At 47.5% G+C, this 23,097-nt stretch overlaps 1 protein-coding gene across 2 annotated transcripts in view; it reads right to left on the reverse strand.

Moving 5' to 3' along the window:
• Positions 1-3,304: 3,304 nt before the first annotated feature.
• Positions 3,305-23,097, reverse strand: part of mnta (MAX network transcriptional repressor a) — a 139,787-nt gene continuing 119,994 nt past the window's right edge. For both annotated transcript variants that reach the window (XM_078224766.1, XM_078224767.1), the window contains exons 5-6: positions 10,092-10,284; positions 3,305-5,151 (exon numbers count right to left, since the gene is read on the reverse strand). In XM_078224766.1, coding sequence (XP_078080892.1) covers positions 4,430-5,151; positions 10,092-10,284 — 915 coding nt within the window. In that variant the 3' untranslated portion in view covers positions 3,305-4,429. The remainder of the gene's footprint in view (positions 5,152-10,091; positions 10,285-23,097) is intronic.

Raw genomic sequence — 23,097 nt, forward strand, 5'->3', positions numbered from 1 at the left:
CTGGGATTTTCTGTATGAGCTATCACCTGGAATTCTTAATGGTGGCGGTTGGTGAAATTCTGTTCTTTCGCCCTCTCCAATTTTGACCTCCTGTCTTGGCAGGTGCCAGGTCTTGATGGATTGGATTCGGGGTCCCTTCAGCACCTTGGCCAAAGAGTCCTTCTGCACGTGTGTCAAGGGTCAGCAGAGTACAAGTTGCTGGATGGAGATCAGAAATGGGAACGTTAGCTCATTCTCGTCCCTTCCCTAGCACTGCCTGTGCCTGAGATTGGTTAAGTTTGGGCAGATTTAAAAAAAAAAATCAATTGAAATTTGAGGCAGGGAGTTGGAATTATTAATATCCCTGAAAATAACAATGGGCTTCAGTCCCTGAAGGGTTAATCTATCAATGCCCCAGAGACTGGCAGAGAGCTAACCACACAAGTGCCTTTTAACAGTAATAACATGGACATACAATAATAAATTTCTACACAACTTACCCAAATACAGAGAACTTGGGCACAGGACACAAGAGGGAAAGCCCCAAGAGGTCCCATTATGGTAAAATGATAAATGGAAGCAGAATTCGTTTCACACTTAACTGTAAGTTTTGTATCCATTATGTCCTTGTATTAAACAACCAGAAAAAAATATCATTACATTAATATGTTTTATCAGACTGCTTCCCTCGCAGCCAGCCGAGGGTAAAAGTTCAAGGGTAAGGGGTCAGTTGAGAAAACAAAAACAGAAAATGCTGGAAAATCTCAGCAGGTTTGACAGCATCTGTGGAAGTCATGATGTGGAGATGCCGGCGCTGGACTGGAGTTGGGCACAGCAAGAAGTCTCACAACACCAGGTTAAAGTCCCACAGGTTTATTTGGTAGCACGAGCTTTTGGAGCACTGCCCCTTCATCGGGTGATGTGAGACTTCTTCCTGAGCATCTGTGGAGAGAGAATAGAGCCAACGTTTGGAGTCTGGATGACCCTTCGCCAGATCTGAAAAAGGGTCACACAGTCTTGAAGCGTGCACTCTGTTTCTCTCTCCACAGATGCTGTCAGACTTGCTGAGATTTTCCAACATTTTCTGTTTTTGCTTCAGACTCCAGCACCCGCAAGTATTTTGCGTTTAGGTCAACTGAGGAAGTGATTTCTTCATTTCAGAATGTCTCTGCTTTTCATTATTGAAATATTGGGGGAAAACAGTGGCCCAATCGCAACTCCTCAAACACAGGTAACAGCTGGTGGACACATCCACTCCCAGGAACGGGGGCCAAATTACTCATTGCAATAATGCAGCACATGGATTATTTCAATGTGTTGTCACTCAAGAATGATTGCATTATGATAAAGAAAAATTCGCCACACATTGAATGTATTCAAGAGGCGGCTGGATATAGCACTAGGGGCGAATGGGATCAAAGATTATGGGGATAAAGCAGGATTAGGCTGGTGAGTTGGACTATCAGCCATGATCGTAATGAGTGATGGAGCAGGCTCGAAGGGCCAAATGGCCTCCTCCTGCTCCTATCTTCTATGTTTCTATAAACTGCAGCATGTAAATGTTGATTTTTTTAATAAAAATGATAGTTAGCTACACCAAAGGTTTGGTGGATTAAGTATAATCCCATGTCTGGTAAACATCTATCAGAAGACTATGGAAGATCCCATGTTTTGGGCCCTACATTGTATCGAGACGTCTGGACCAGGGAGACAAAAATGAGAAATCAGCCAGGATTCCTTCTCCTGGTTGTAATTCAGAGTCTCTGGAAAGTCATTAAGCTGAGGGAAGAATTAGGTTAGGCTGTGATTCCCTCACAGTTGAATTGCCAACCACAAGTGTTGTGCATCAAGTGGGATTGGAAAGAGAACTGAGACACCAGAGCGAATGCCGGGCAGAATATTCAGGATCACATGATGTAAAGTACGGCACACATGAGCAAGAAGAAATTAGTACTTTAATTTGATCGGGTGATACAGGAAAACTATATGTCTAAAGTTTATTTATTAGTGTTACAAGTAGGCTTATATTAACACTGCAATGAAGTTACTGTGAAAATCCCCTAGTCACCACACTCTGGCGCCTGTTCAGGTACACTGAGGGAGAATTTAGCATGGCCAATTCACCAGCACATCTTTCGGACTGTGGGAGGAAACCCATGCAGACACGGGGAGAAGGTGCAAACTCCACACAGTGACCCAAGCCGGGAACTGAACCGGGTTCCATGGCGCTGTGAGACAGCAGTGCTAACCACTGTGCCGCACATCTATTGTATATTGCAATGCACTGCCGCACAAAATAGGTTCAGAGAATACATATAAACTGCTTAGTTTCTCATTCTGGAATATAACTTAATTCGAGCCACTCGCTGCATCACCACCTTGTAAGATGCCACTAAGTTATTAACCTGCAGTTAAGATAAAAAGGTAAGTTTTTGAAAAATCTTGAAAACCATTTCTCACCAAATCAAGGTGTTAATGCAAAGAGAGGTACCCTGGAATTGAAAGACAGGTACACATCACATATAACTTTTAAAAATCGCCAACCGAAGCAAGCAGAAGAGTGGAATTACGAAGGGACGTAATGTAACAATTCCCCTCACCGCAAGTTTAGAATTCTACCCTTAACATTTCTAAACTAGCTAGTGGCTGACTGGAACAAAGGCTGTGCTTATGAGCAAAACTGAAGCATCTGGTATGTGACACGCTGCGTACATACAGAAAAGAAGCTAAACACCAGTGAGTGGGCCAGAGTTAGCATTGGAAAAGTCGATCAAGGTGGTCACAGTGCTAACCCTTCAACTTGAACTTTCCTTAGCATTATTACGATCCCATTACGAGAGTTTGCAACTGAAATCAGCGACATTGGATATAATAGATTATTATGATTCGGGCTCCTCAATGTTCGAGAAAACCCGGACCAATTTTAAGTATTTATGTTGCATTTTTAGACCAGGATACAGCACAACATTTTCAAGTAGTTTCACCATGATTTTTTTTCTTCCAATTAATCTGACAAACTCATGATTAGAACCATACTGAAAATACCTGAGACATTATTTATGGTTTAAAAGTAAGGGGTACACGTTCTGCTGTTTGATTAAACGGAGGCTTCGTTATAAACTGCTCCAGTTGCATTACAGAATTCTTCTTTAAATGTACGTACAACGTACGCCCCATGATACCCAAGTATGGGGGAGACTTCAATCAAGGCAGAATCTTCAAAAGGAACCATCTGACAAAAGGGCTACCTCAGCCTGAGTCTCATGGTTTATGAATCAGATCCATTTATATGGTTTATCAATCAAGACCCATTCTGAGCCTAAATCAAAGAAAGCAGAAAATTTTATTGCAGAATTTCTTTTTTTTTGGAAAGAAAAAGGTCCCCATGTGACAGACACTGCCTTTATAGTACACACAGTAATGATGTCAGTCAGAGGTAATTCATACATTTAAACTTACTTTAAGCTCAGAAAGCCACTCAGTCCAACAAACACGTCTACAAACAGGACTGCAGCACATCGTTAAGTTCTCCTCCTCCTCCCCTCCCTCCACCCCCCTCCCCAACCCCCCCCACCTTCGCCAAGATTCCTCACAGACCGTTCGAATACATGTGGGTCTTTTTCTTGCTGCTGCAGACAATTAATGACCTATCCAAAAAAGGGTAATTTAAAACAAAGACCACATCAATCAGTTCATTTTTTTTTTTGTGTATTGGTCCTCGCAAAATAAACTTAAAAACCAATGTCCAACAAGCTGGAGGGGGTTTTGGGAGAGGGGGGAAGCAGCAGACACATTGGTTCTGTATGGGGGCCTCCTGCAATGCTCCCAGGCCTGGTCCAGCAGACCACTGCGTTTCCATTCACGTACACACACGCAAACACAAGGGCACGGTTAACGTCTTTCTTTGTTAGTTTCTCTCAACGTCACCCGGTGAAGCTCAACTCCGCCGAGGCCATCTGCTTGCAACAAGATCTCTCGCTCTTTTTAAAAAGCCCCCTTGTCCGGATCGGGGTGGCATTCGCCCAGCGATTACTTCCTGGAGCGATTGCAAACGTAGGAAGGGCCGGGGGGGCGGGGTGGGGGGGAGGGAGGGGAGGGGAAAAAAATAAAATGAAAGCCTTGCTAACACCTTTTTTAAATTCACCATTTACAAAACAGGCACACGCAGACACACACACACACACACACACAAAGGTCACCAAGGACAGTCGTCATTCCAAGCTGCTCAAGTAGCAGTTCATTCTCTGCAGTGTGTATTCCTTTCCCACTGCCAGCTTGTTGGATGTTTTTTTTTTATATTAAAACTCTGCCAACCCTCTCCACCTGATGTCTTCCAAAGCCACCGTTTCCTTCCCTTGCCTGTGACTCGCTGCCAGGAATGTATTGGGAGAACCAAGGAAATCCATCTGTTAAAGGACCGCACTCTTGGGGGGCACTGCCTTCCTCGTGTCTAGGCCAACTTCAAAGTGCTTACGGGGAACGACGGCATGGTCACCATGGTGACCGGGTTCAGGACCGTCTGGCCCACTATCTGCTGGTGCACGACCTGTGGGCCCACAGCTTGCTTTGTCATAACGGCCTGCTGGGCAATAGGCGCGGTGCCGTTTACCTGCTGGTGGGTGATGGTGTGCGTGAGGTGGCTCACAACTGGCTGGGTGACCGTCATTGGCTGTGGATAGATAGCGGGCAGCGGTTGACCAAGGTGCGCCATATGGCTTAAGGTGGCTGGGTGCACAGTGATGTGGCCAATAGGCTGAGGAGCAGCGGTCAGCTGGACAGAGCTGGAGGTTGCCGGTGCAATGTGAGCGATGTGCTTTGCCGGGGAAGCCTGAATCACGTGGTTGACGGCGGTGTGGATCACTGACGGGTGGGAAGCAGGCGCGGCGTGGGTAATAACTGTTGGCTGTAGCGTTGACGCCGTCACAATGTGAGTCTGAGCTGGCACCACCGTCTGTGACGGGATTAAAGCCTGGGGCTGGATTTGCACTGGTGCCTGGGTCTGAGGCGCCTTCTGCTGGACAGACAAGTGTGGAGGCAGCAATGATGACTGGTGAGTAATCGCAGGAGAAGAAACAACCTTAAGCAACTCATGGTGCGAGCGGTGAGGTGTTTGTGGTAGAGAGTTTATGGGTCTCATATCTTCAATATCATCATCAATGTGGTCTTCACCCTCTGAAACAAATAGACGTAAAAGGAAGAGACAAATGGTTAATATGGTACATTTCCTTCCGGAATAACGCTCGTTTCCACCCATAGAATCATAGAATTCCCACAGTGCAGAAGACGGCCATTCGGCCCATTGAGTCTGCACCGACAACAATCCCACTCAAGCCCTATCCCCGTATTTACAAATTCTAATCCCCCCGACACTGAGGGACAATTTAGCACGGCCAATCAGCCTAACCCGCACATCTTTGGAGTGTGGGAGGAAACCAGAGCACCCGGAGGAAACCCACGCAGACACGGGGAGAATGTGCAAACACTGTGCCGCCCCCTCATTCAATTTTCAACTATTCTCTCCTGAAGCCTTTGATCATTGCTGGAGAGAACCAGTCATTTTCCAGGACCTCAGACAGGTGGTCATTCTCCAAAAACAAAAGGGCAGCACGGTGGCACAGTGGTTAGCACTGCTGCCTCACAGCGCCAGGGACCCGGGCTCAATTCCGGCCTCGGTCTGTGTGGAGCTCCACCCCGTGTCTGCATGGGTTTCCTCTGGTTTCCTCCCACAGTCCAAAGATGTGCAGGTTAGGTTGATTGGCTCTCAGTGTCAGGGGTATTAGCAGGGTAAATGGGTGGGGTTTGCAGGTATGGGGCCTGAGTGGGATTGTGGTCGGTGCAGACTCGATGGGCCAAATGGCCTCCTTCTGCACTGTAGGGATTCTATGATGTGAGAGGCTACAGATGCACAATGAATATCTTGAAACTATGCCATACTGCAGCGTACCATTTCCCTGGCTAATCCTACCCTCTCCCCGGGCATGCACCTTTTGCGTTACGGACAACTTGAGTCATGATCAGGAACAGCAGCCCTTTACACCTCTCTAATGCAAGACTTTTGCGATTTCAGGATGCCAACTCAGGAGACATAAATCTGAGGGCAGGGGGAAATGAAAGGGGGCAAAGGTTAATCTCTGGAACGCATAGGGCATATGTCAGATCCATCCCAGAACCAGAAGCAACTCTGAATGCAAGACTCCAGTTATGCGGAGAGACCGGAAAAGGAGGGGTTGTTTCCCTCAGCCCAGAGGAGGTTAGTTGATAAGACGCACTCAAAATCATGATTGAAGATTTGTTTCTAGTTATAGATTAGGCAGGAACCAGGCGGCATGGATTTAAACTGATTGGCATTTTTCTCATATTGAGTTGTCCCCTGACGAGAATTGGATCAATATTTTAGCATTGGAATAGAGTAGGGGAGTGAACTAATTGGATAACGCCACCAAAGATAGGCCAATAGGCCAAGGGGCAGTACGGTGGCACAGTGGTTAGCAATGCTGTCTCAGGGACCTGGGTTCAATTCCCGGCTTGGGTCACTGTCTGTGTGGAGTTCTCCCCGTGTCTGCGTGGGTTTCCTCCGGGTGCTCCGGTTTCCTCCCACAGTCTGAAAGATGTGCAGGTTAGGTGCATTGGCCGTGATAAATTGTCCCTTAGTGTCCTGGGGGATGAGTAGATTAGAGGGATTAGTGGGGTTACGGGGATAGGGTCTAGGTGGGATTGTTGTCGGTGCAGGCTCGATGGGCCGAACGGCCTCCTTCTGTACTGTATTCCCTGATTTCTTCAAATGGCCTGAATGGCTGTATGATCCTGTGATACCTTGCTCATTAAACTGCCTGTGGAAACCGGGCCCCATCACCCCAAAAACCTTCAATCCACCACATGATTACCGATGAATTAAGTGTGAAATCAAATTTGAGGGATAATAATTCGTTCTCAAGATTTCACAATGAGCAAAGGGACACTCTGCTGAAAGCAGACAAATAAAGCACAACTGGTCGATGTAGTAACATGGGCAACGCATAAAATCTCAGAGCCACGCTTTCCATTTTATTATGAGTGAAGATGTTTTTCGACCCTGCGAGGAGTGTTGCACGACTGCACCAAAATATATTAATAACCTTCAGAAAACTCATTTACAAATCTTCTACTGTTTCCAATTCATCCAAGCCGGTTGTCATGGCGATCTCCACAAAAGGCACAACGAGCCAATAAATTGGAGCAATCCTGCTGGGCTTTCTTTACAGAACGTGAGCAGTTTGTCCTTCCCCACCTCCTCTGGAATTCTGCTCTCATCTTTCCCCTCCCCGCCCCGCTCTGAGGGGTTTTTTTCAGTCACGAGGGCACAAGTCTAATCATCTGGGTCACGTGTTGGAAAACTGGGTTCGCAACAAATTGCCCCCTGCAATCTTCAGTTTTGGGGATATAGCTACAAGAGACTACGACACAAAGATAAGTGGAAAAGTGAACGACACAAAGATAAGTGGAAAAGTGAATCGTGTGGAGGACGGAGAAGATCTGCAGAGAGATTTGGACAGGCTGAGTGAGTGGGCGAGGATATGGCAAATGGAGTATAACGTTGAGAAATGCGAGGTTATACACTTTGGAGGAAATAATAACAAATGGGATTACTATCTCAATGGAAACAAATTAAAACATGCTACCGTGCAAAGGGACCTGGGGGTCCTTGTGCATGAGACGCAAAAGCCCAGTCTGCAGGTACAACAGGTGATCAAGAAGGCAAATGGGATGTTGGCCTATATTGCGAGGGGGATAGAATATAAAAGCAGGGATGTCTTGATGCACCTGTACAGGGCATTGGTGAGGCCGCAGCTGGAATACTGTGTGCAGTATTGGTCCCCTTATATGAGGAAGGATATATTGGCATTGGAGGGAGTGCAGAGAAGGTTCACCAGGTTGATACCGGAGATGAGGGGTTTGGATTATGAGGAGAGGCTGAGGAGATTGGGTTTGTACTCGTTGGAGTTTAGAAGGATGAGGGGGGATCTTATGGAGACTTATAAGATAATGCGGGGGCTGGATAGGGTGGAGGCGGAGAGATTCTTTCCACTTAGTAAGGAAGTTAAAACTAGAGGACACAGCCTCAAAATAAAGGGGGGTCGGTTTAAGACAGAGTTGAGGAGGAACTTCTTCTCCCAGAGGGTGGTGAATCTCTGGAATTCTCTGCCCACTGAGGTGGTGGAGGCTACCTCGCTGAATATGTTTAAAGCGCGGATGGACGGATTCCTGAGCGGTAAGGGAATTAAGGGTTATGGGGATCAGGCGGGTAAGTGGTACTGATCCACGTCAGATCAGCCATGATCTTATTGAATGGCGGGGCAGGCTCGAGGGGCTAGATGGCCTACTCCTGCTCCTATTTCTTATGTTCTTATGTCTCCATCCCCCAGTAATCTACGTACAAGAGCCACCAGTGACCTCTCTCCCCTTCAACCGTGGCTCCCAATACGCTTTGTTGCTCCACTTGCCACTTGGCTTCCCTTTGTGGCCTGTTGGCAGCACGGTGGCCCAGTGGTTAGCACTGCTGCCTCGCAGCGCCAGGGACCCGGGTTCGATTCCGGTCTTGGGTGAGTGTGTGTGTGTGTGTGTGTGTGTGTGTGTGTGTGTGTGTGTGTGTGTGTGTGGAGTCTGCACGTTTTCCCCGTGTCTGCATGGGTTTCTTCCGGGTGCTCCAGTTTCCCCCCCCCCCCCACCACAGTCTAAAGATGTGTAGGTTAGGGGGTCTGGCCATGCTAAATTGTCCCTTAGTGTCCAAAGATGTGTAGGTTAGGGGGATTGGCCATGCTAAATTGTCCCTTAGTGTCCAAAGATGTGTAGGTTAGGGGGACTGGCCATGCTAATTTGATTGTCCCTTAGTGTCCAAAGATGTGTAGGTTAGGGGGATTGGCCATGCTAAATTGATTGTCCCTTAGTGTCCAAAGATGTGTAGGTTAGGGGGATTGGCCATGCTAAATTGATTGTCCCTTAGTGTCCAAAGATGTGTAGGTTAGGGGGATTGGCCATGCTAAATTGATTGTCCCTTAGTGTCCAAAGATGTGTAGGTTAGGGGGATTAGCCATGGTAAATGTGCAAGGCCATAGGGATAGAGCGGGGGTGAATAGGCCTGGGTAAGGTGCTTTTTTGGAGAGTCGGTGCAGATTCAATGGGCCGAATGGCCTCTTTCTGCACTGTATGCATTCTCTGTTAGAGCATGGGATATTGATCAAGCTGGGACTCAGTGTTATTACCTGCCAGGAAACAGGATAGGAACGCCATTGGAAACCAAGGCCAGAAGGTATGCAGATAGGGCTCGGTCACAGAGTGGGAGCAGGCAGGTGTGAACTATCTAACCCTGCATGCGGTTATCCCATCGTTCACATAGTAAGTGAAAGTGCTTTATTAAACTGGAACTGTTTAAATACCCTTCTTCTTCCTGTGAGGAAGTTCCTAACTTCTACCAGTCCAACGATGCGCAGGTTAGGTGGATTGGCCATGGTAAATGTGTAGGGTGATAGGGAGAGAGCCTGGGTAAAAATCATCTATCAGAGAATTGGTGCTGACTCAATGGGCCGAATGGTCTCTTTTGCACTGGAGAGATTCCGTGATTGTCCACAGCAGCCTGTCTATTGTTGGAAAGTAAAATCTTGGCTTCTATGATCAGGAAGAACATTTGGAAAACTGGGCCTACGATGTTGCAGTCCTATCTCTAACCGCATTCCCGACAAGAATTACTGTCCCCTCTGGGGGTACAGGATAATGGAATTGATCATCCCACCCCTCACTTTGTGAATAATTGTCAACGCAAACCATCTCCTATCACTCCAGAGTAAAAGAGCAATACTGACAGCGTCTACTCAATAAATCACAAGTCCCAGCCAGAGAAGCACTGTTGCAACACCATGTGGAACATCGCCAAGCCAACTTTCAAACAGGAGAAATGGCACCGTTTGTTGTTTGAGATTCCTCGATAGCTGCTCTGACTGATTACGATCACAATAACTCGGTCAAGCTAGTTGGAAAAGAAAGCGAAGCTTCTTGTAACTGCTTCGCAATCCCAACACAGAAGTGATGGGCTGAATGGCCTCCCCTGTGCTGTATTATTCTGAGATTCGAACTCTTACCGGATGCGGTTGAGGTAGAGGCCTGGTCATCCTCCGGTTGCACGGTTTGGCGGAGAATGCGATCCACTTCAAGAATGTCCATCCATTGGCTCAGTTCATTCTTCAGATCAGCCAGGCGTTGCTGAGTGGCTATCTTCTCTCGCGCCAGGCGCTCCATTTCGTGCTCATACTCTTTCTCCTTCCTTTTTAAAGTCTAGGAACAAATGGGACGAGAAAGATGGTAAGATGCAATTTATTCGTGAAGGAACAAGCAGCAAATTGTGAAGGAGAACATTCAAGGCCACTGGTCTCATCCTTCCAGGATACCAGCTCTACAGTTCCATGAACAGGTAGATAGGTAGGACCCCCCCTTTAGCTTCTCATCTTAAGGATGGCACTGTGGTCAAACTTCCAGTACTGCGCTGGCCCGTCAGCCTAGATTACATTTGAACCAGAGGAGAGAGCGCTACCTATTGAGTCGTGTTAATGTTGCAATGATGTGCATGTACTAGTTGTAAGTCGGAGCAGCTGTTACTAACTGGGGAAAGGTTAGGGCATTATTCTTAACTATCGATAAGAGCCCGTTTCCACCTGTGGGTGGCACGGTGGCACAGTGATTAACACTGCTGCCTCACAGTGCCAGGAACCCGGGTTCGATTCCCGGCTTGGCTCACTGTCTGTGTGGAGTCTGCATGTTCTCCTTGTGTCTGCGTGGGTTTCCTCCAGGTGCTCCGGTTTCCTCCCACATTCTGAAAGATGTGCTGGTTAGGTGCATTGACCCGAACAGGAGCTGGACTGCTGCGACTCGGGGAATTTCACAGTAACTTCATTGCAGTGTTAATGTAAGCCTTACTTGTGACTAATAAATAAAATTTATGTTGGGGTGGGGAGGAAAAGGGGAGTTTGTGGCTCTCTGTTCTCTGGGTTTTGTGAATAAACCTATGTTAAGGAAAAGACTGGCTCCAGATTCCTGCTTCACTTAAAGTTTAGAAAGTTTATTTATTAATCACAAGTCGGCACTGCAATGAAGTTACTGTGAAAATCCCCTAGTCGACACACTCCGGCGCCTGTTCGGGTACACCGAGGGAGAATTTAGCACCTAATCAGCACATCTTTCGGACTGTGGGAGGAAACCGGAGCACCCGGAGGAAATCCACACAGACACGGGGAGAACATGCTAACTCCGCACAGACAGTCACCCAAGCTGGGAATTGAACCCGGGTCCCTGGTGCTGTGAGGCAGCAGTGCTAACCACTGTGCCACCATGCCACCCATTCACATTTATAACACCGAGGGACTTTCATTGACAAAGGAGGCATCAGAGGAACACAGTGTGATGATGTGACTACACCATGGACTACTGCGAAGCAATTAATTCATCACATTTCACAATTCCGTTTCCGTCTTCATGGCATTGCAAGCGGGATTGAGGGCAGGGTGGTTATAGCCAGTACCTCTCCCCTATCCAAGGAGGGAGGAATGATAAGTTTTGCGGGGAATGAGTCACTCCAATCTGCTCCCCTCTGCTCTTTCGGCTGTTCAGCAACATTTTGTGTCGCTGCCCAGGAACCAAAGGGTGGCACGGTGGCACAGTGGTTAGCACTGCTGCCTCACAGTGCCAGGGACCCGGGTTCGATTCCTGGCTTGGGTCACTGTCTGTGCGGCGTCTGCATGTTCTCCCCGTGTCTGCAAGGGTTTCCTCCGGGTGCTCTGGTTTCCTTCCAGTCTGAAAGGCGTGCTGGTTAGGGTGCATTGGCCGTGCTAAATTCTCCCTCAGTGTAACCCGAACAGGCGCCGGAGCGTGGCGACTAGGGGAATTTCACAGTAACTTCATTGCAGTGTTAATGTCAGCCTTACTTGTGACTAATAAATAAACTTTAAAACTTCAAACTTTAAAAATCGCCTGAATGCGTTACGTGGAACCAACTGTTTGAGACACAGTGTTGAACAGCTGTTAATGCCTTTGTGGACACAAACCAAATAACTACCAGGTTACAACACAGTTCCTTCCCTTGCTAATCAATACAGCTAGTTTCTTTTCTCAAGGCAAACACAAGTTTGTTTTGAAACTTAAAATCATTTGATAGAAGAGGACACATTTTGTAATGTGCGCTGTCGGAATAATTACGGATAAAAGTTGTCTAGTCTAGAGCCCAATGTGGCCAGAACTTCCCAGACGCTGGGGGTACTCCTCAATATGGTCAGTAACAGCAGGTTCACATTAACCGGCTCACAGGTCAGCCAGATTTTCATGGTCTCGTCAAAAAATAAAACAGTCGCCCGTCTCCATAAAAAATACAACCTATAATCAAACCAAGATATCCTTCACAGAATGAAAGAAGGCATCTACGAGAGCTACTCTTAGCATGGGCCAGTCTACTGGGTACAATTAAACTGACTGCTTCGCCAGTGAGCTGAAGACAATCTGAAGGGCAGGGTTACAGGGTTTGTCTGGTGTCTGCGAGAGAGAGAGAGAGAGAGAGAGTGTGTGAGAAAGAGGAAGGAATGGATAAGCGGAAGGAATGGATAAGCAGAAGGAATCTCTCCTGTTATTAACTTTAACAGAAGGTGCTGTGAAAATCATGAATTTGACCCACTGGGATGCAATGTTCCTTTGACTAAACGCACAGAGTTTATTATTCAAGTTCGCTATATTCATTCAAAATTGAATTCACTCCTTGCATTTCACAAAGAAGAACCTTTCACCTCCCTCTCCTCCTTTCTCGACTGCAGTGGTTTTTAAACCTTTCCTGTACAGGAGCCTCTGAGAATAACGGCATGCTGCCAGCATGCCTTTGAGGATGCTGCCAGGTACCAAAAGGAAGGTAACAGTCAGGATTATCGAGATATGCTTTGTCGGTTTAGGTCGACAGCAGTACGCGGGGGGGGGGGGGGCGCATGCGGAAGAGAGAGAGGGAGAGAGAAGAAAATCAATGGAATTTTACTCTCTGCTGCTTTTACAGTAATGACATGGGACCTTTAATATCCACTTGACTGAGGATGCAGAGCATCAAATATCACCTCCTCCAACAATTGGGGCAGCACAGTGGCGCAGTCAATTAGCACTGCTGCCTCACAGCACCAGCGACCCGGGTTCAATTCCAGCCTTGGGTCACTATGTGTGTGTGGAGTTTGCACGTTCTCTGCCTGTCTGCGTGGGTTTCCTCCGGGTGCTCCGGTTTCCTCCCACACTCCAAAGATGTGCGGGTTAGGTGGATTGGCCATGCTCAATAGCCCCTTAGTGTCAGGGAGATTAGCGTGCAAACACGTGGGGTTACAGAGATAGGGCCTGGGCGGGTTGCTATCGGTGCAAGCTCACCGGGCCGGATGGCCTCTTACTGGGGATTCTATGATTCTTTAGCTATTGTACAAGACTGTAATCACAAGGCCTCAGGGGTTCTCATGGGTCTGCAGGAAGGTACAAAAAGCCAAGCCAAGTCTGGTCACCCCCAATCAACAAGCAAAACCAAACATGTTCACGGGGGGGGGGGGGGGGGGGGGGGGGGAGAGGGATTTTCCCATCACGTCCACCCCGAGACCGGAAATTCCCACCCCAGGTCAATGGATATTCAAATGCTTTGTCAAACTTTCCCTCCTGCCCGCGATGGGACCAGAAAATTGGTTATCGCTCACCGTCTTGCCCCACCATTGAGTCTGAATGTTAACAATGGCAGCAATGGTCGCCACTTCAGCTCCAATCAAAAGACATGCAGCTTGATTATAGGAAGAGGCTAGAGGCTGAGCACTTCAACCCACCAAACTCCTCGAATATAACCCAACACACAAGCTCATTAAATGCAATGAAGAGTTTCTGCTTTACGTTGTAATTATTTGTTATTATCGATTGCCAACTCCCGTGTCTGTGCGCTCGTTCTGCGTGACGGTAGCTGACACAATCATAAAGGAGATGTGACCTCTTCACTTCTTTTTGTGAAAAAAAAAATCACATTCTGCATCGCAACACGTATCTGTCACTTCATTACCAGCTGTTGGAGCTGTCTCATTTTTTATTCACACTATTCTTGTACCTGACTGTTCCTCAGGTCTCCTGGAAAGATGAAGTACAGTCCCTCTCCCCCACACCCTCCACTGCCCTCCCCTCCCACAATCACCGCAGCCACAGTGACGATCTGCACAATGTTCAGAGATATCACAATGGAGACATTTTCCAATCATGAGGCCGTTAAGATCACAAAAACCCCACAGTTCTGCTTCCACCGCAAACATATACACACACACACACACAGACACACACAGGCACACATACACACACACACAGAGACACACACAGGGACACACACAGGGACACACACAGGGACAGGCACACACAGACACACACACAGACAGGCACACGCACAGACAGGCACACGCACAGACAGGCACACGCGCACAGACAGACACACGCGCACAGACAGACACACGCGCACAGACAGACACACGCGCACAGACAGACACACGCGCAGACAGACACACGCGCACAGACAGACACACGCACAGACAGACACACGCACAGACAGACACACGCACAGACAGACACACGCACAGACAGACACACGCACAGACAGACACACACACAGACAGACACACACACAGACAGACACACACACACAGACAGACACACACACTATTCAAGTTTCAGTGTGGGATCAAAGTAACAACATAAACCAGTGGAAACTCACCATTTCTCCCCACAGATTAATGCGTTTTTAAAAATTTGATTTTATATATTCCCCCCACCCTCCCCCACATTGTGATGCTTTTCAATCACCCTCCAGTGCCTCACCCATGTATGCATGATTCAACAGCAAGGTTGGAGAGCGAATGTTCTATCGATTGGAAATAACACAACTAGGTTTTTAGTTTAGTTTATTTATTCTTGTCACAAGTAGGCTTACATTAACACTGCAATGAAGTTACTGCGATAATCCCCTAGTCGCCACACTCCGGCGCCTGTTCGGGTACACTGAGGGAGAATTTAGCACGGCCGATGCACCCTAACCAGCACGTCTTTCAGACTGTGGGAGGAAACCGGAGCACCCGGAGGAAACCCACGCAGACACAGGGAGAATGTGCAGACTCCACACAGACAGTGACCCAAGCTAGGGAATCGAGCTTGGGTGTGAGGCAGCAGTGCTAACCACTGTGCCACCTTGCTGCCCCATCTTATTTTGTCTCCATTTAAAATCCATGCATACACACATACACCAATGGATAGAGCACATGAGTGTGAATCCTGGCGGATTCTCCCCTCCCCCGAAGATAAGGCCAACTATTACACCCCTAACACTACCCACTAGAGGGCGGCACAGTGGCACAGTGCTAAGCACTGCTGCCTCACAGTGTAGGAGACCCGGGTTCGATTCCCGACTTGGGTCACCATCTGTGTGGAGTCTGTACGTTCTCCCCGTGTCTGCGTGGGTTTCTCCCACAGTCCGAAAGATGTGCTGGTTAGGGTGCATTGGCCATGCTAAATTCTCCCTCAGTGTAACCCGAACAGGCGCTGGAGTGTGGCGACTAGGGGATTTTCACAGTAACTTCATTGCAGTGTTAATGTAAGCCGACTTGTGACACTAATAAATAAACCTTCATTTCATGGATAGGGTTAAATGAACATTAGAACATGGCCCTGGGAAGTGGAAAAGAAAAGCTCAGCTCCACTGACAAAAACAAAATACTGCGAACAGGTTTGACCTCAAGCTTAAAAGCTGAAGAGACTCACTGCATTACGTAATCGTCAACGCTAAACCTCGCTCTCTCATCTTCTTCAAATGTGGGCCAGAAGACTGATTCAGAAATTCCAGCTGCACTAACCAAAAGTTAGACTGAAATAAATAAAACACACTTGGCCTTGTTTGTAAGAAAAACCCAATCACATCTCCCACAGGGCGTTAAAACTTTGCATCAACGCACCTTCATAGAATCATAGAAATCCTACAGTGCAGAAGGAGGCCATTCGGCCCATCAAGTCTGCACCGACCACAATCCCACCCAGGCCCTATCCCCGTCACCCCACATATTTACCCCACTAATCCCTCTAACCTATGCATCCCGGGACACTAAGGGGAAATTTAGCATGGCCAATCTACCTAACCCGCATATCTTTGGACAGCGGGAGGAAACTGGAGCACCTGGAGGAAACCCACGCAGACACGGGGAGAACAAAGAACAAAGAACAATACAGCACAGGAACAGGCCCTTCGGCCCTCCAAGCCCGCGCCGCTCCCCGGTCCAGGATTGAATCCTGAATCCAGGATCCCCGCCCAATTTTCCAGCCTATCTACATACCAATATCCTATCCACCGAGCTGTCCCTCACAGCTACGATGCTTTGTTCATTACAACCTATTAACTTACCCCCACCCCCCCATTCCAGACCATGTGATCTCCAGGGAGAGGCGAAAACCCAGAGTGAAAAACCCCAGGGCCAATATGGGGAAAAAAAAATCTGGGAAATTCCTCTCCGACCCCCTGAGGCGATCGAAACGAGTCCAGGAGATCACAATGGCCCCGATCGGAAAATGCTTCCCAACCCTAGTCATTTCCACTTCCACGAACACCATATGAATTCCCTGCCCCCGAGACAGGTTCCCAACTATCCGCAGTCTCACTCTGTACTGGCACCAGCAAGATGATCGTAGAATGAAGCCTTGAAACGAGAAACAAGGAACAATTAGCCCGCGCCGCTCCCTGGTCCAAACTAGACCACTCTTTTGTATCCCTACATTCCCACTCCGTTCATATAGCTGTCTAGATAAGTCTTAAACGTTCCCAGTGTGTCCGCCTCCACCACCTTGCCCGGCAACACATTCCAGGCCCCCACGACCCTCTGTGTGAAATATGTCCTTCTGATATCTGTGTTAAACCTCCCCCCCTTCACCTTGAACCTATGACCCCTCGTGAACGTCACCACCGACCCGGGGAAAAGCTTCCCACCGTTCACCCTATCTATGCCTTTCATAATTTTATACACCTCTATTAAGTCTCCCCTCATCCTCCGTCTTTCCAAGGAGAACAACCCCAGTTTCCCCAATCTCTCCTCATAACCAAGCCCCTCCATACCAGGCAACATCCTGGTAAACCTCCTCTGTACTCTCTCCAAAGCCTCCACATCCTTCTGGTAGTGTGGCGACCAGAACTGGACGCAGTATTCCAAATGCGGCCGAACCAACGTTCTATACATCTGCAACATCAGACCCCAACTCTTATACTCTATGCCCCGTCCTATAAAGGCAAGCATGCCATATGCCTTCTTCACCACCTTCTCCACCTGTGACGTCACCTTCAAAGATCTGTGGACTTGCACACCCAGGTCCCTCTGCGTCTCTACACCCTTTATGGTTCTTCCATTTATCGTGTAGCTCCTCCCTACATTATTCCCACCAAAATGCATCACTTCGCATTTATCAGGATTGAACTCCATCTGCCATTTCCTTGCCCAAATTTCCAGCCTATCTATATCCTTCTGTAGCCTCTGACAATGTTCCTCTGGATGTGCAAACTCCACACAGACAGTGACCCGAGGCCGGAATTGAACCCTGGTCCCTGGAGCCGAGAGGCAGCAGTGCTAACCACTGTGCCACCATGACCCATATTGTCACACAAATCAGTCAGTTAGCTAATGGATTCAAATTTGAAACAGGAAAATATCTGATTTAATTTGATTTATTCGATTGTCACACATATTGGGATACAGTGAAAAGTATTGTTTCTTGCGTGTTATACAGACAAAGCATACCGTTCATAGAGAAGGAAATGAGAGTGTACAGAATGTAGTGTTACAGTTATAGCTAAGGGGTAGAGAAAGATTAACTTAATGCAAGGTAGGTCCGTTCAAAAGTCTGACAGCAGCAGGGAAGAAGCTGTTCTTGAGTCGGTCGGTACGTGACCTCAGACTTTTGTATCTTTTTCCTGACGGAAGAAGGTGGAAGAGAGACTGTCCGGGGTGCGTGGGGTCCTTAATTATGCTGGCTGCTTTGCCAAGGCAGCGGGAAGTGTAAACAGTGTCAGTGGATGGGAGGCTGGTTTGCGTGATGGATTGGGCTACATTCACGACCTTTTGTAGTTCCTTGCGGTCTTGGGCAGAGCAGGAGCCAGACCAAGCTGTGATACAACCAGAAAGAATGTTTCCATGGTACATCTGTAAAAGTTGGTGAGAGAAGGTAAGGAGAGGGTGCAGAATACAGTGTTGCGTTTCAAGGAGTTAGAGTTAAGTTTTAAGAGCATAGAATGAGAGTAAAAGGTTGAATTAGAGGGTCTGCTGGAGGGAACAACTTGCAAGAAGTCGTCTCTCTCCGGCGCCATCTTTTCTCTCCTGATGCAATACCCCAGTCCCATTGGGTTGATTTAGGTTAGAACAATTATTTGTGTTGGTGCGTAAGATTATTTTATGCAATGTTTCTGAGTTTTAGATGGGTCTCCAGTATGCAGCCCAAACCTAAATATGGCGCTGAAAAGTTAATATGAGTCTATCAGGAGGTAAATAAGCTGACATGATGGAACAAATAATGTTGTGACATTTAATTAGCCATCACTGCTGACAGTCTATTCTGTATGAAGTATATTCTTGTAAAAAGAAAAAAAAATACGACCTATTTTTACACTTCTTCTGAAGCTTTGTAGAGTTGGTGTTTTTACATGATGCCAGAAAGCGTCCGACAATCAGTGACTTACTTTCTGAAGTGCAATCACTGTCGTCATTCGGATAAGCCCAACAGCAGAATCCTGTAAACACCAAACGATTAACAACCAGATAATCTGCTCTTGGTGCCTTTGGTTGTGTGAGGAATGTTGACCGAAGTTTGTGGAGTCTGCACGCTCTCCCCGTGTCTACGTGGGTTTCCTCCGGGTACTCCGGTTTCCTCCCAAAGGGCGGCATGGTGGCACAGTGGTTAGCAACTGCTGCCTCACAGCTCCAGGGGCCCAGGTTCAATTCCTGGCTTGGGCCACTGTCTGGGCGGAGTTTGCACCTTCTCCCCGTGTCTGCGTGGGTTTCCTCCGGTTTCCTCCCACTGTCCAAAGATGTGCGGGTTAGGTGCATTGGCCATGCTAAATTGCCCCTTAGTGTACCGGGATCCGTAGGTTAGAGAGATTAGCGGGGCAAATACGTGGGGTTATGGGAATAGGGCTTAGGTGGGATTGTGGTTGGTGCAGACTCGATGGGCCGAATGGCCTCCTTCTGCACTGTAGGGAATCTATGATTCCAAGTCTGAAAGATGTGCGGGTTAGGTGGATTGGCCATGCTAAATTGCCCCTTAGTTTCATGAAGATTAGTTGGATAAATACGTGGGGTTACAGGGTTAGGGCCTGGGTGCGAATGTTGTCGGTGCAGGCTCGATGGGCCGTATGGCCTTCTTCTTGCACAGTAGGGATTCTATGATTCTATGGCGTCCTGCTGCCCAAAGTCTTACGGGCTCATAGTACCCTCTGATCTCCTACCCGTGAGACATTTTACCTTTACCTCGATCAGGTGAAGAGGGCATCGGTTTATTGCCTCACTCGAAAGATGGTACTGGAAAGGCATTGGCTGTTCTTTGAATGACGCCCAAGTGATCCTCTTTCATATGAGAGCTCAGACAAGAGTTGGTCAGCAACATTCAGCCAGTCAGGGAAAATCATCAGGGGTAAGCACGGTCACATATTCACACAACGTCCAAACACATGCACCTTCCTGCAGGAGACACCAGATAACAATCGGAACTGAAATCTTGGCCAATTTTCCCATCATCAATCCATGACAATGTTCCAACAATCACCTTCTGTGATGCCCAACGATGGAGCCTCGGGTCTTTCTGGCCTGCTTCTAGCATAACTTACCGAGCTATTGGACAGATTTATGCTGTTGTTTAACTTTCTACAGCTTGGCAGTGCACAAAATACCACATAAGGCAACATTTCTGTTTGAAGAGAAAGGTCTTTCAAAGTCAAAACAGACCCAAAGCTTCATGTTCAATCATAGGCACAGCAATGTGATGATGAAAGATTGATTCCAGACTCTCTACAATGGAGCTCTCCCTGCACCAGACCTCGGCAGACGGTGAACAGAGGCATCACTCAGTATTGTGAAGGTGTAATGACTTTAATCAGGCAATTGTGGTGGGCCTGTTAGAATATGAACTCCCTGATTAAGGGCCGGACTGAGTATCCCGGAGAGCCCACCTTCCCCCCACCATCGCCACCCCAGCTGAAAATCCGGAAGGGAGGGTCCGGACAGAGTAGGTCTGGGGTGCCCCACCCTCCCCAATTCCCCCCCTTCGGCCAAGCATCCGTAAAGTGTAATCCCCGGACATAAGTACCTCCGGAGGGTTACCTCCACCCCCCACGGCAGGGGAAAAACCCAAGAGGCAATGCCCTGGAGGGCAACAGATCCGCTTCAATGCTTATTTTAATGTTGTAGAGTTAGTTTGTTGTACTGTGCTGGTGTTATTTGTTAATTTGTAAATTATGGGGTGTATTGCCCTGGAAAACTATAACCTATAATGAACCCTTTCTTAATAAAAGGTAGTACTTGTTAGTCATTGGTAAATGGATGGAATTAGCCCTCGGTAATGTTGAATACTGTAACTTTTGCACTTGTATTTTGTCATTGTTTTGTTATAATTGTTTGTAATAAAGAAAAGATATCCCTGATTAAGGGCCAGATTGATGGGCCAATCAGGGAGCCTCTTGCTTTGTACTTAACCAGGCGTGTCAGTTCCTCTGGGACTCCGAGTGTAGGCTGCTAACTGAAAGTACTCAGTATGCTGGTATCAGACTTATAAATAAAGGGATTTTGGTGAAGGGACTTCTGCCTCCGAGGACTTAGAGTCATAGAGCTTTACAGCATGGAAACAGGCCCTTCGGCCCAACTTGTCCTTTTTTTGAAACCCCGAAGCAAGTCCCAATTGCCCGCATTTGGCCCATATCCCTCTATACCCATTTTACCCATGTAACTGTCTAAAAGCTTTTTAAAAGACAAAATTGTACCCGCCTCTACTACTGCCTCTGGCAGCTTGTCCCAGACACTCACCAGCCTCGGTGTGAAAAAATTGCCCCTCTGGACACTTTTGTATCTCTCCCCTCTCACCTTAAACCGATTGGTTTTGGACTCCTCTACCTTTGGGAAAAGATATTGACTATCTAGCTGATCTGTGCCCCTCATTATTTTATAGACCTCTATAAGATCACCCCTCAGCCTTCTACGCTCCAGAGAAAAAAAGTCCCAGTCTATCCAGCCTCTCCTTATAACTCAATCCATCAAGTCCCGGTAGCATCCTAGTAAATCTTTTCTGCACTCTCTCTAGTTATCACAGAAGGATTAAGGAAAACTGGAATTAATCCTGTAATTTAGGAAATTCAAGGAATCCCAGCTGACAAGCTGTAGAAGTGTGCATCCATTGTCCTAAACTTTGGACAATTTCCCAAATGTCCATTATATTCAAAAGTTTTACAGAATAACTTGCCTCGACGTCCACCTTATGGACTCCAGAGATTACAATTCGCGGTAGTGGAATTGGTGATCGAGGCTGTTAAATGTTACCAGTGCTGCCGAACTACTCTTCCAAAAATACCAAATGCTGCTCGGCTGCCTGTTAAGTTAAGGAAAGGCAGAGCTGACGGGTAAAATTAGAATCCGAGGAACCTCCATCTGTCGTTCAAACAGATGGACTCTTTGATGTCTTCATGTTGCACATTTCTTCCTGCTGACTTAGTATCATCACAACTTTCAAAAAAGCTCATTATTGCTATAATTCACATCTCAGGCCCCAGCAAGGCAGAAGGCTTTAGCCTCCCAGATACGCAGCTGCAAGGATATACAGTTGTGTGATTTTAAGAAGAAATTAGCTATAGCTGTTGGGGCTAAAGGGATCGATGGATATGAGGGGATAAGGGTATTGAATTCGATGATCAGCCATGGTCATAATGAATGGCGGAGCAGGCTCGAAGGGCCAAATAGCCTACTCCTGCTTCTAATTTCTATGTTTCTACGTCCTTGCATGTAGAGTGGGCCTGGGGCGGCACGGTGGCACAGCGGTTAGCACTGCTGCCGCACAGCGCCAGGGACCCGGGTTCGATTCCCGGCTTGGGCCACTGTCTGTGCGGAGTCTGCACGTTCTCCCTGTGTCTGCGTGGGTTTCCTCTGGGTGCTCCGGTTTCCTCCCACAGTCTGAAAGATGTGTTCGGGGGCTTAGCAGGGTAACTACATGGGGTTACGGGGAGAGGGCCTGGGTGGAATTGTTGTCAATGGGCCGAATGGCCTCCTTCTGCACGTTATTGATTCTATGATTGTATGTATTGGTTAGATGCATTGGCCGTACTAAATTCTCCCTCAGTGTACCTGAATAGGTGCCGGGAGTGAGGCGGCTAGGGGATTTTCACAATAACTTCATTGCAGTGTTAATGTAAGCCTACTTGTGACACTAAGAAATAAACTTTATGATTTCCTCCTTTCTCTTTGCTCAAACTTTGGATCTTCTGTCCTCGTATCTCCTTCAGTATCAGATTGTATTTGGTAATCACTGCTGGGAAGTGTCTTGGGGAATTTTCAGTGATAAAAGGCATTATATTGGCTTTACATATCACAGAGTAAAGTTAAAGATTCAACATTTCGGCGATAAGGATTCAGAATGCAAAAGCCTCTCGAGGATCTACTTCATGTCATTTATAAATAAGCCATGCTGCAGTGATGCAACACTTCCATGTGGGTGTCAGTATGCACCAGGAACACCCAGTGCGGTAGCAGCAACTGCTGTAGCCACTGAAATCAAGTAAAATCCCCCATCAAACTAGACTAGCCTGTATAACAAGAAACAAGATGGATCACAGAATCATACAGTGCAGAAGAGGCCCTTCGGCCCATCGAGTCTGCACCGACACACCTGAACTCCCACCTAATCCCAACTGCCAGCACTTAGCCCATAGCCCTGAATGTTATGATGTGCCAAGTGCTCATCGAGGTACTTTTTAAAGGGTGTGAGGCAACCCGCCTCTACCACCCTCCCAGGCAGCACATTCCAGACCCTCACCCCCTCTTGGTACAAAGGATTTTCCTC

Source organism: Mustelus asterias, chromosome 12 (genome assembly GCF_964213995.1).
Source record: "Mustelus asterias chromosome 12, sMusAst1.hap1.1, whole genome shotgun sequence".
In the NCBI taxonomy this organism is placed as follows: Eukaryota; Metazoa; Chordata; class Chondrichthyes; order Carcharhiniformes; family Triakidae; genus Mustelus; species Mustelus asterias.